The sequence below is a fragment of the Osmia bicornis genome, chromosome 13 (assembly GCF_907164935.1).
Source record: "Osmia bicornis bicornis chromosome 13, iOsmBic2.1, whole genome shotgun sequence".
Classification (NCBI taxonomy): domain Eukaryota; kingdom Metazoa; phylum Arthropoda; class Insecta; order Hymenoptera; family Megachilidae; genus Osmia; species Osmia bicornis.
Window position 1 is genome coordinate 6,487,560 of NC_060228.1, and position 13,813 is coordinate 6,501,372.

At 41.1% G+C, this 13,813-nt stretch overlaps 1 protein-coding gene across 5 annotated transcripts in view; it reads right to left on the bottom strand.

The window, feature by feature from the left end:
- LOC114872594 (plexin-A4) overlaps positions 1 to 13,813 on the bottom strand; it is a 239,909-nt gene that overhangs the window by 107,476 nt on the left and 118,620 nt on the right. Inside the window, exon 2 of one of the 5 annotated variants that reach the window (XM_029179941.2) lies at positions 11,917 to 11,989. The exons of the other annotated variants lie outside the window; for them this stretch is intronic. Within the exon in view, the coding sequence (XP_029035774.1) occupies positions 11,917 to 11,955 (39 nt within the window). The 5' untranslated portion in view covers positions 11,956 to 11,989. The remainder of the gene's footprint in view (positions 1 to 11,916; positions 11,990 to 13,813) is intronic. 5 annotated transcript variants of the gene reach the window in all.

Genomic DNA, 13,813 nt, shown 5'->3' on the forward strand with positions numbered 1-13,813 from the left:
AATAGTCCCTATCGACATTGGAGGAAGAGGAGGTATATCTCCGTATGATTCAAACATCTCTGAAAATTGTCAGAATTTCCAATATTCCGGGCAATAATCAGCCTCCCCAAAGCGTACTGAAAATGACGTGATTACTGGGTGAACGTACAAAATGAGACTCTCATCGATCAACCAACTGTTAGCTCGCATCAGAACTATCAACGTCCTGGATGAGACGGATAACGTGGGCGTGCCATGATATTCATTTGTCGATACTCGAGCGAACGAGCAACGGACAAGTACGACAGGGACGCACGGGATATTCAGATAACGGGATATCCGGATGCTCGCAGCCCTGGCTACTGTGTCTCTTGAACGCCATCGCATCTAGAGAGGCCGCGTTTGTCCGAGTCTCGTTGAAACCATTCAACGGTCAGATAGAGGACGGGCCCATTGTACGACATAATTCCTTCGAGAACGAAAAACACCCACCTTCGTTCCTGAAACGAGCTCACGTTCCGCCCGGTTTCAAACCAATTCCCATCCCCTTCCTCTTTTCTGCTCGCCACCCCTCGGGCAATTGTACCAGATGATGCTAGGCAAATGAGCGAAACACCGAGGTGTTTCGTGAGATACCGTGCGAAATAAAGGCACTGGGAAATATTGTTCGCGAAGCAATTGAACACGATGCTTTCAGAAACTCCGACACTACGGAATCGGAGAAACGAGCTCCTACGGACAAGATGCTCCTGGGGAGAATCGAATTATACCGTGTATTCTAGAACTGCCTCGGTAATAGACTTGGAAGTTTTTAATATTATTTGTAGAAAGAATTTTTCGTTTGCTCTTTAGAAAATTTGCTTGTCACAGTCCATGGAATAATTGACCTTTTTCCTAAAGAAATAGGAAATATAATGTAACTCGTTTCTTAACTCTCGCACGGACCATGGAGAGACCCCTAAGACGACGGACCACAATTTCAAAAACCTCGACTACTCAACTGAGAAGCTAATTTATGAAAAATATACTTCTTTGCTATTTTCAAGAAACCCCGTGAAATCACTCTTTCATCCGTCGAAAACCCATGTCGAATCGCCAGACGGTTATGCACCTTTCCCGTAGGAGGCCATCTTGCCTTTTCCAGCCGCTCCGTTAAACCATTGCAGCTCTTTGGTTACGCTGATCCAGGCGGATTTGCAAGCCCCTCTAGATCCAATAAATCTGCTCGGCTGTTACACGTAACCCTGCCACCTCTGGCGAGTATACCAGCCCTGTTGTCCTCTCGCTTTCGCCAGGAAGCCAACATCCGGACGTCCCTTCCAACCATCCCTGGGACACTCTCCTCCTGACCCAGCACGTTCCTCCACTCACACGCGTGCGTGTACTTCTCTCCGCGTTTCGCTCTCTTGGATCGTGTTCGCGTGTCAAGCCCAACCGCTCTGACACGCTTTACGCTCGAGAGGCTCCTTTGTCGGGCCACATCGGCGTATAACTCCGGTGTGCACCTCTATAACGCGGTTATCATCTGATATCGGGCCACGCACAGCCGCGAGCTACCAGCCAGCTACGAGCTCCTGACACCGTGTCACCGGGTCACTTTGCACCGCCACCAACTTTCCTCTCTCAACGCCGTTGAAACGGGCTGTTTCGTCGTCCCTACCACCGAACTTGTCCACCCCGGCTAATGGATTTCGAATTGTTTCCACGACGAAAAGAGAGCTTTCGTGTTCGAGCCGTCTCTGGAGATTCGACTCGATAACTCCCGGCTTGAAAGTTTGAATTTGACGGAAGATTATGCGACTGACTTGTCCATCCTCGGAAGTTGTACCGCGCAGAGATGCGGTTGGTGGATTTATTTGAGATATTCAGAGGGGAATGAAATAGTGCGGATATTCTGGAGTTTGATCGGAAGATTCGTGCAATTTTTAATTTAATTTGAAAATTGATCGACGATGATCGTATCTTGCCCAGAAATTCAAACGTAAAGTCTAGAGATTAATAGGTAGGAAATAATTTTCTAAATAGAAAAGCTATGGAGTGTAGAAGCAGACAGGGCCGTATGTCACAAGGATACTTATTATTATTATTGTCCCGAGTTAGAAAGGGAGAAAGGTCTTCGACTCGAAATGCAACGGGCTGCTTGATGATAGGGTTGTCCCGGTGTGGGTCTGTAAATTATGGTTCTACACGTATGGAAGTGGCTGCATGGCTACATAGATACCCTGTTCGATGGATGATAGACCACACACGAGTTAGGATTTTTCTTTTCATAGAACATCGTGGATGAAGATGGCTTTGAAGTCGAAACTCTGCGGCGGAATAGGATTAGAGGATTTGTCGATAAGATTGCTTCGACGAAGTCGAAGATGCTTGCGAATTATAGAGGAACGTGTACGAAGCTCGAAAAGTTATAAAAACCTTCGTTTTTGAAGAAAATAACCACATAAAGATTTCGTGAATATTCTGAACACAAAATGGCTGGTCTTTGAATAACACAAATAATGATTCTCGATGCCTAGATTGAGAAATATCCAAGTCTCAATTTCTTATAATAAAAAATATTGATGAATCATTTATATAGTCTTTTTTATTAAATTCTAAGCTTTAATTTGATATATCACAAGCCCTATTTTGCAATACTTTTATGTCATGAAATCGTTCCTCAAAACCTAATACTATTTTCAGAATCCATGGTATCGAAAGTGTAAAGCAATGTGTACGAATAGAAAACTTGCTTTTTCTTCTTAACGGATTCAAAATTCGTTTTTCGCAGAATGACTATCAGTCGCGATCAGGTGAAATTCAATATCGGGCGAGGATGAAACTGGAAGCGACAGCCCGGTGGAAAACCGCTGTTCGCTTTGCGCTTTGAATCGGGTCAAGCGGTTGAAACGCGAACGCGAGGAAGGGGTGAGACGCGTGCTCGCGATGGCACGGATAACCAACCGTCGAGACAATATGCCGTGCCACCATCCGCTCGAAATCGCTCCAGGAAGTCGCATCGGACAGAAACTTCACGCTGGAAGCGCTTCGTTCCGCGCGTGCCGGAGGATCGAACCCGTTTTCACCCGGGAAATCGAGTTCCTCCTTTCGAAAGTACTCTCCTTCTGCTCTCTCCTATCGAAACAAGCTTGGCCAGACTATTTACATGCAAAATTGTTATTGTTTTACTCGTGGAATACGTGTTCCAATAGGATCTACCAATGTTAGAGTCGAGATGAGATTTTAGATTTGCATCTTTGATTCTTCATGATTGCTCTATTTATTTCTTGGATCTTTTTTATACTTTGCTCCAGATTTTAATAAAAATTAACAGTAATTTATCTGAATTTTCATATCGTTCATTACTCTATTTCATTTTCCTTTTTTAAAATTTTTACTTAATTAATCTATTTGCAAGAATCACCTAAGAACGAAGACAAAAGATGAAACGAAGGTATGCACCGAGATGAAAATAAAAGGTTTCACTCGTATCAGGAATGTTTATAGAACAAAACATCGATGCAATAAAAGTGGAAATTCCTTCCTTGCAATTTGAGTGGTATCCGAACGATCAAAATCTTTGATCTAAACTATACGTCAGCTTTTAACCGGAGAATAAAATATAAAAAAACCGTGTATTCACACGAGCCAGGGAGACGTCGTGCTGTTTTATCTTGCAGATTCATACATAAATGAACTGCTAGCGGAAGTATAAAAGCGGCAAATAGCACGCCGGAGAGGCGAACGGACCATTATTGCCATTTTTCTACGCTTGATACGCGAGTGGCGGTGACGTTTAAGGCAAGAAAGTTTTATTCAAAAAGTAATTTAACGTTCGTACGCAAGAAGGCAAGCTTGTACGGGAGAATATCACTGGGGAACCTCGTGTTCCTTGCATGGAAATGGTATTACCGAGCTTCATGCTGCTTGGGAAATTAATTAACCCGTCCTCTGTAGGCGACACGCTCACGCATTGCGTACTTTGATATTTTTTTCCCGTCCTCAACGAACCGCAATGAAACGCCGTGTACCATTCTGTAATAAAGGGTCCACAACGTATTCGCGTTACAGTCAAGCGAATAACCATGTTGTACGTTGAAAATGAATTTTTCAAGATTGATCGTGATTTAGATCTAACGTGGTTCCATGCAATTCCATTCGTGTTTTCAAATTTGCCAACCACAAGAAAATATACAAAATTATCCCTTTTCTGGATAAAAGAAGTGAAATTCTTGAGTAGACTAGCTGGGAATTATTCAATGTAGTAATATTTTCAACGTCACTACTGATCATCATTAATAAAAAAAAAAAATAAAATAGAATCCCTTTAACACTGTAAGCGAACGAGTCAACTAGACAGCTATAAAACAAAAACACATAACGTTCACCGTATAATCCCTCGGCTAATAATTCCAAAACGTTCAGCTTTATATTTACGACGTGTACACGTTTATAAACGACACCGGTACCACGTTTGATGTTCGTTTTATTTTATAGTTTCCCGAGCACCGCTGTTGGACCACGGTTACCCTGTACACCCTCCGAATGCACCCCTATTCGGTTTGATCTCTGCTCTGGTACACCATCCTGAGAGATACTAACACGTCGTCGTCGATGCGGTGGCCGTAATTTTTGAAGCTGGATGACATGGCAAAGTCAATTTTCAGTTATCGACTGGCAAGTTCGTCGCGGCGAACTTTCGAGCCTGAAACCTTCGACGTGCACCAACGTGCGGTCGTTTTACAAGGTTGTGCCGGTGTGTTAACGCGGTTAAAGGGTCCTCCACGTAGACTGAAAGCCGGGTCTACCTGGACGCGAGTTTGCAACCGGCGAAAATACGGATTATCGCTGACGGAGTTGGGGGACCTTTCTAATTGCTCCGTATTTCCGAATCCGAAATCATTTTGAGTCATTTTGAGAAATAATTTAAAGGTATTATTAAAAAATCAGAAGTGTGACGATCACGAAATGCATAGAAAAAAATTTATAAAATAATATGAACATTTTATTCCAACTATCAGAAATGTATTAAACCGAGAAGGAATGCTCCAATTGCTCGAATAACAGACAGCGAAGCATTTCCCGAGATTTCATCGTCCCGATAGCGACGTTAATAGAAATCCCGACGAGATAGAATCTCGATTAGTGACATTATTATTACGTGGCCCCGAAATTTCCCCGAAACCGAGGCTCCGTCCTGCGGTTTCCAAGTGTCCAACTCGCAAACCCGCAGCTGTTAAGGACACACTGTGAACATTGAGTATCACCGCATTGATTGTCCTCGAATTCGCCTCGAAGGTAGTTCGAATTACCAACAGGACCTCTCCTGGACAAACACGAAACACTTCTGAAAGCTTCAGCGAGGACCAATGAAACAGTGAATTCTATTTGAATGCTTCTTCGAAAATGCAGCGAAACTTTGGGATTTCGTATAGAAATTAACAATGCACCAAAGTTGTCGAATTAACTTTCGCGCCCCAAACTTTTCTCCAACCGATCAAAAAGAAATCCTTCAACTCGTTTGTGTTCCCGCTAATTTCCGATCCAAAGGAAGTAACTCTAAACGCGATTCGTTTGGCGAGTTTCTCGGAGCAATTACCCGAAATCGTTCGATCAACTACCATACAAGTCGCGAACCTTTTAGGAACATCTCTTCGAGGCGGTCTCGCGAAATCTCGGTTGAAACTATCCGGCCACGCTCCGTCCAGTCTTCAAGTTTCATTAACTTCTGAAAACGCGACACGTCGATCGATAGCGTCCGCCAGGAAGCTTGTAACCCGGGCAAAAAGCTCGGCGATGAAGCACGATAATCCGACGACGTGGACAAATCCGAGGGGAGGAAAGAGGTCGTTCCGAGGTAACGCGAAAGAAGAATCGTGCGAAAACGGTATCGCGGGTTTATTGCGAGTTTCACGGCTCTCTGACGCTTGTATAATTGTCGAGGGCGGAGGGTTGGCCCATTTTCGAGGGGAAATATGGCCGCGACTCGAGCGACCCTAGCTTGGCAAAAGTCGATACCTTGGCTCGAGAGTTCGTCTGTTGGTCGCGTATTTCTGACAGAAAAATAGGAGAAGAGATTCCTGACCGTCTCTGAGTGCTTCTAATCAGCCTACATCTGTCCGTTCTGTACCCAGAATCGCGACGAAAGAGGACACGCACCCCTTTTGTACAGGCGCACACCTGACGACCGGCAGAGGGATGGAGACGCAAAAGGGTGGAAGTTGGATTCTGTCGGAGAAGAGGGGAATTGCGAACGCGTTGGAAAGACAGAGAGACAGTGAATGGTGGGAGGTAGTGAAAGCACGAGAGGGAAGAGGGAATCGAGATATCGATTCCACGCGCGATACGGCCGGGTGTTTCCGGACCTGGCCGCTTCGCTTTCGAGCACCTTCGACAACTTCGACAACGCTAATTACAGGATGACGAACTAACCGTGGTCACACCGACCATGCTTCCGTACTTTCGCTAAAATCGATCCGCTTACCGTTCAACGGATCATCGAATTTTTCCTTTCGTTCATCTCTGTAACCCCTTCGTCCATCGTTACCCTCCCTCCGCCAACCCGTCCATCCCTCGTTTATCATCGGTCGAGATAATGGTTTCCAAGTCCCGCGAATGGGCTATCGATAGAAACCGGTTACACGACGCTTTGTGACCCGCTAAAAGGAAATCCGCTTGATTAGTTTTGGATTGAAACGTAGTCGAAAACGATTTCTTTAATTTCACCCCTGCAATGTTATTTTTGGGATTTAAAAAAGAGATTGAATGGTGGAAACAAACCTTGTATTTGATATATATTTTTAGGGCCATTTTCTTTGAACTGAGAATATTATTTTATAATTCATTTATATAAAATTATTAGAATGAAAATTACTGTTCGCTTGAAATTCTAACACTTTTAAAAATTCATATTAAAAATAAACTATGCCAGGGAATTATTAAAATAGAAGTTCGAATAACGAGTCAATCGTACGCCACAAAAGCCTAAGCTAGTATCGCGATCTCGGCTCTCTTCCCGAAGAACGATTTCAAAAAAGAGAACCCTTTCATTGAAAAATCGTAGGTACGATTATCAGCCCAAGCTGAATTATTCTTCAGCTGAATGATTCTTATGTGAAGGGCTGCCTTTCCAGCGTCAATCGCGAGGATCGTTCAGGTCGATGATCGACGGTATTCAAACTCGCAAACGAGAAACGTATAGGAGCAATTTTCATAGAATAAAATAAATAAAAAATTTATTTCGAATAATTGTGAAGCGTTTTCTACTCCACTTAAAAATAAATCATAACGAAAATGTATATATCACTGTACGAACAGTGATGGATTGTATAACAATTTGATAGAATAACAGTATGATGGCCGATCATTGGAATCAAAATTTATGCAAACGATCATGGCAAAAGCGTTTCGATGTACAGCTACTAAAAATCACGACTCGATATCGCAATTTAACTCCCCACTAGAAACATCATTTCATCAATAACGAACCAGCTATTTCGCTTTTAAACGCGTTTACGCATTTGATACTCCGCCTCTGTGATTCATTATAAAAGTCAATCTTTTATCCAATAGAAAATTTCACTGTTCAATGAATTATACTAATTCCTTTTTAACAGTTCATGGCGCGAGAAACATTTCGCGGATGTCGCGTTGATTTACGAGACTTGATAGGAAACCATACGTCGCGTTCAAACTCAAATCATATAAAAACTAATAAAACTAGAGCTATAAATTTTGCAGAGCAAACCGTGTTATACGCATAGTTTTTATTTTTTTATTAAACACCTCTCATATTATTTAACCCTTTCATCAATGAAAACCGATAGAAATTTTGTTAGATATAAATTATTATAATTTATAAGATATTTATAATAATGAATTGTGCTGTTTCCAAATTATTTCATATTTCAATATAATTTTATGGGTCAGAGTTACTATAGCACATGAAAATTTATGTATTGGAAAGGTTAATGTCTATTTACTGTTGGGTGATTATTACGAATCAATATCCATTAACTTTACTCGAACACTTTATATCGTAATCAAAAACACATCATTTAACTCTCTATGTTGTGAATTCCCAACCAGTAGGTTGTAACTCCCAAGGGGGTCGCAAAGTGCTTTCTATAGCCACCCTATGGTTAGGTTTGAGTTAAGTGTTATGCTAGAATTTATATAACAGTATTAGTATCCATAATGTCAATCTTATAATCCTTATTTGCAAATTGAGAAAAAGAATCTTAACACTGATAATAAAACATCAGCATTTCTATAATGCCGACTTTTTTTGGTGAATATAAAAATTGGAATTATGATGAAGGGTTAATTATGTACTTTTTAATGAATGCTCAAACAAAAGCTTAAAGTTTAATGGTATCATAGTTTTCCCAACGCGAAGCAATTTTCTATGTTCAACTAGCCACACGCATATTTTTACAGGAGTACGAAACGATCGTATTGCATTTGATTCCGGACGAAAGCGGAGGGCTGCATTCATGGGGCTTGAGGGCAATCGCAGGAACACTCAATTGCCTTTCAAGTAGATCGATCATGCTCTTACTTGGGGAAAAGTCGCAATCGACAATTGCACAATTACGTTCGCGGCATTCATAATTTTCCAATCAAGCCCCGACGTCGGCTTACCATTAATTAGACCGGTCCGTCTCCTTGTTCGAATCGCGTTCAACAACTTCTCGAAATTCTGTTTTCTATTGCTTCTGTAATTATGAGCATATTACAGACAGACTTGAGATAGAGATTTTTAAATAATCATTCCATACAACTAGAATGAAATTAAAAAATTCCCTGAAATTTGTCTCGCTATTTCTTTATTAAATTTCACGGGGATCGCTTTTAGAAACAATCGAGTTCCATGAATACCGACAATCTCCGGAAATAACAAAATTTTCCTGGCCTCGCCCACCCGGGGTAGACTGGCGTCGTTCTCCATAAAACGTGATTAAGTTTCCGGATGCTCGACCCGGAAAAACTATCGATTTCCCGAATTTTATCCAGACCTGGCCGAGCTTTCAACGCAATTTTTCGGCTCGTTCTCGTCCGCGTTTCAGGACAGATGTCATTCGTGAGCCGCGATAGCATTCTAGCGTTCGAAAACACGCGTTTTAAGGGCGCACAATGCGAGCCGTGGACAGGAACGAACGTAAAAAAAAAAAATATATATATATAGTGAAGCGTGTAATACGCGAGCTTCGACGAAAGCAATTTTCGACGATGGCTTTACAAAGGCAAATGATGTTTGAAAAAGTTAGACCACTGATAGGGTCCAGCGGCGCGAAACTTTGACCATGGAAACCAAATGAGAACTGGATAAAGCCCTGTGACTTTCAGAGGAGACTGGGAATAAAAATTCATGAACTATGGATTTCAATATGAACAGCACGGCTTCCGATCGATCGGAACAAACAAAAACAAGTACGAGAAATAAATAACTCGTCGCTTTTTGAAATCAATGTTGGAGTACACGCGTTTAGTGATCGTCTCTTTTTGTGAAACCAAAAACTGCTTTATCATGTTTATAAAATGTACACTCACGATCAAATCAGGTTTCACCGGGAAAAATGATGTCTCGGGGTCTCATCTGTCACCTTCGGCGTCCCCCAGAAGACTAACAATACAGTGAAAAGATCATTGTGTATATAGCTTTCTTCCTATCACGTGTGTGTCTTTACACGGTGATATTTATTTATTATTCATATTTTTAAGTTATATACTAAAGTTTATGATATTTAATAAATAAAAATTATATTAGTTGGTTTTTGAATTATTTTTAATATTAATATTGCCAAAATATTATTTTTAACTATTTGTGCTGCTACGTGTCGCAATAAATATTGATATTTCTACTGGGAATTATTTTAGAATTTTGATTTCATTTAATAACAAGGAAACGACCAATTATATATATAATTTCAAATAGCAATTTGAAGCATTAGATTGCAAAATTATCCTTAACGATCCATATCATCATGTACCATAGCAATAACGACTACTTCCACTCTGTCACTTAACGTGTCAAGTAAATTCCAATTTCATTTACCCGCGTATGTCTCTGTTACGCACTCGAGAATTACCCCCAAAAAAACGAAAGAAGTTAACCAACGTAATAACAGCCTACAAAGCAAGAAATTCAATGATTCAAGATCCCCGGCTATTAAATTCAACCTTGATATCACGTAACCTTTTTTACTTAGATCCAGCGTGAAGACTGAAAGAAGGCTAAGTATTTTTTAATTGCATTCCCTCGGTAAAAAAAAAAAGAATTTACCGAGCTCGTCGAAGAAGATTAACAGACACCAAACGCAATCATCAGGGATATCACTTCATCACGCTACGCCCGAATTACAATTACGAATCGCCGTAAAATCCGTAGTCGCTCAATTTGCCGTCGTAACTCGTTCAACGCGTCCTTAATTATTATTATTCAGCATGAATTTATCCGAGCAACGAGGAAACCATTTCCTTGAGAGAATTTATCGAACAAGAAACTACTAGCAGATTACTACAAATATCCACGGCTACTGTACGCGGGTAACCAGAAGGCTTTCCCACGAGAGGACAAGCGGATTCGTGCTTCATTCATAGTCGATGGAGCGTATCGCGCGAAGATAATCGAGCGAAGTACACTCGTTTACCGATTGCGAAGCGCTAATTGCGTCGGGACGCGGCGTCGTTTGCTCGCCAACTTCCGAGAATGTTCCTAGATTTTTTCTTCTTTTTCAGAAAAGTTGCTAACGCAACGACTTAGCACGGCTAGCGAGACTGCAAGGATTAACGAGGCTGCTCGCCGCTTCAACGGCAGTTTCGAATGGTCTACCAGGACGTCGACCTCGGCCGACAGAGATGCTACGTCCACTCGACTACCCGGGACTCGTCACTTATCCTCCCATTTACCCGAAATTATACTCGAGCCTCGTTCCCGTTTCCCGAGTCGACTCAACACCGCTCCAGGCTCGCCTTTCAGACGCGAGCAAACGCTGTTCCACGATGAAACTCGCCCCCTTTTTTTACCTCCGTTTGCACTCAGCTGGCTAGCTCTCGCAAGTTTTTTCAATTCGAATTTCAACAATTTTCTTTTTGTTTTAACTTTCGTTTGCCAAATGTGCAGGGTATTTGGGTCATCGATGAATGGCTTTCTTGAAAGTTTTATAAATGTGTGAAGTTCGGGGAAATGGAGCACTGAAGTTGGTGTTTGGAGTTTGAGAGCTTAGGAGAATGGGTCTATTTTAACCCAGTTGTAATGTTGGAAATTTTAAAATGTATGAAATTTGTGAAAATAGAGTTGAATACACTCCTGGGAATCGTACAGAAAAAGATTTAAAAAAAAATAGAAAGAAGAAGTAGATTGTGCCAAGAATTTACAGAGGAACTCGTCATTAGCTATACAAGTCTTTTATAAATTAAACTTCTCAATTCTCTGATCAAACAAAGTAACAAAAGATCCCAGAGCGTGAGAGGACACGATAAATGATGAGATATAAGGAAGAATGAAATGAAACACGAACCATAAATATATCACATTGTCCCCAGTGGTTTAAGTAAGTCTACAATACTTCCACACGAGCCTGTCTTTGATCAAAGTAAGAAGATACAGTGACACAATTGTCCAGAATTATTTCAACCCTCCTAAAGTAACCACGGCATTATCAAAGATACCAGCATCTGGTGCTCAAAAGAATCGGATGAGAAATTAACTCCGAAAATTAAAAGTAAATCCAGAATTCTTCCACAGAACTCTGCCTTTGATTAATGTATAATGATGTAATGACATAATTGTCCAACATGCAAAAACAAAATATTAGAAATACCGTCATTCAATAATAGAAATAAAATACAATAATTAATACAATAAATAAAATAAAATAGAAATGAAAATTTTATCAACCATGTGAAGCTAATTTGAAATAAAAATATTGAAATGTTTAAAGATTTTCTTACAGAATCTCGTGCATGCTGTCCACAATGTACACTCGACATCAGTAGGTTGAATTGTGAAGGAAAAATCGCTTACCTGAAACAGAAAATAAACAAACTCGTTAGTGACAGATGTCAAATATTAACACAGGTGTCACTTCTCATTGAAAACTAAATAAAAATAAATCATTTTTTGCAAATTTTCAATACTTCTTAAGTGAAAGGCTACGATTTTCCTACTCGAACATCAACGAAACGTCTCGAGCGGATTCCTCCTGATTCTAAGGATCCTACGGCAGAATCCTAGACTCCTGATGCAATAAGCAACGCAGATGGCGAACATGGGGGCAGAAATATACGCGATACTCCCCGGCCAGCGAGAATTTCGCACACTTTACCGCGTTTCAGTGCGCGCGATTACCATCTTCCATGTCTTTCCGCGCTATAAATTCCCGTAGTGTCGCGCGTTAATCCACGGATTAACCGGTGACTAGGGGAGCCGGGTCGGCCGCGGGTCCGGCGCAAACCAAAGAGGAAAGCTCGAAAGAAACGGTGTCGGAACAGGAAGGGAGGCGAACAGAAACGTACTGGACGAACTCGTTTCGTGGGATTATGGATTATCGTAGCCGCGTTTAAGCAAAACGGGAAAAGAGAAGCTCGTAAGAGTGGTATACGCGGTTCCTGGATGATTTTATGTTCTTCGAGATTGGATTATGGTACCAAGATTTATTGCGTCCGATAATGATAACTTTGATAAGAAAAAAAGCCAGAGATTTTCATGTTCCTCTATTTATCTTTGATTCTATTTAATTTTGTATCAATTTCTTCGAACATAGTATCATAATAAAATTGTATAATTAGAAAATTAATTGTATGATAAATTTTGTTGACGCACCGAAGTGTCACGTTTATTTCTGAATACCTTCTCTGATAATTGCAGAATCGTAACATTGAAAAGTCATTGCTGGACTCTCATTGATCAAGAATCAACTGTCCAGTGGAACGAGTCGATTTGCTCGAACGTCTCGCACGATCGAGCAACAACCGGAACAATGGAGAGTCAAACAAGAAAACAGTGGAAGAGAGTTCCTTTTAGTCGGCCACGGGCGCGTTACGTGCGTGTCCGTTCGATTAAGTAATACAAACGACCTTCCACGACCTCGTGGCGTGACCGTAAAACCCCGGGAAACGAGAGAATGCCTCGAAATTGACGATAAATCTTTCCACTCGCCCCCGCTGTTCGCCACTGTTTATTTCCCCGGCTGTTCGGGGTCCACCGAGAGAAATAACTCCGGGCTCGCTTTCTAAAGTCACGTCTTGTACACAGCGCGCATTAGTTCGAGAAAATCGCGTTGAAAATATTGCTAAGCCCAGCGAGCGAGTTTACGAACGACCAGCGAGAGTACTCGCGCGAGTGACTCGACAAAAGTGGATACGAAACGTCCGACAGTAATGTCGCTTCCGCTTCGCTTGCCAGGCAAATGGTGGAGATGTTCACTCGCTTTCGCGGAACTTGGAAATCTTTAGTGTTGGGTGAAAAAGAAATGTGTAAATGGTGACTGAAAGTTTTAAGCTGTTTTTAAGGTGTTTCTGATGATCCGGAATTTTATTAGAAATATTTTTTATATTTCAGAGGTTTATACACTTCTTTACCGTTTAAGAATTCTTTGCATTTATTATTTAAGATCCTATATTCTCAATTTTTTATGTTTGTCAAAATTAATGATAAGGTGCATCGGATGCACTTGCACTTTTATTGCACTTATGCAATACCAATGTCACCATCAATCTAAATTACCCAACCTCTGAAAATGATTAAATATCTCCATCTGAACACCCTACAAATAATAAAGAAATAATACCTGCCTTTACCCTATGGAAATATATCAAAATTAAAAAAAGGGACCTTCAAAGCTACCCC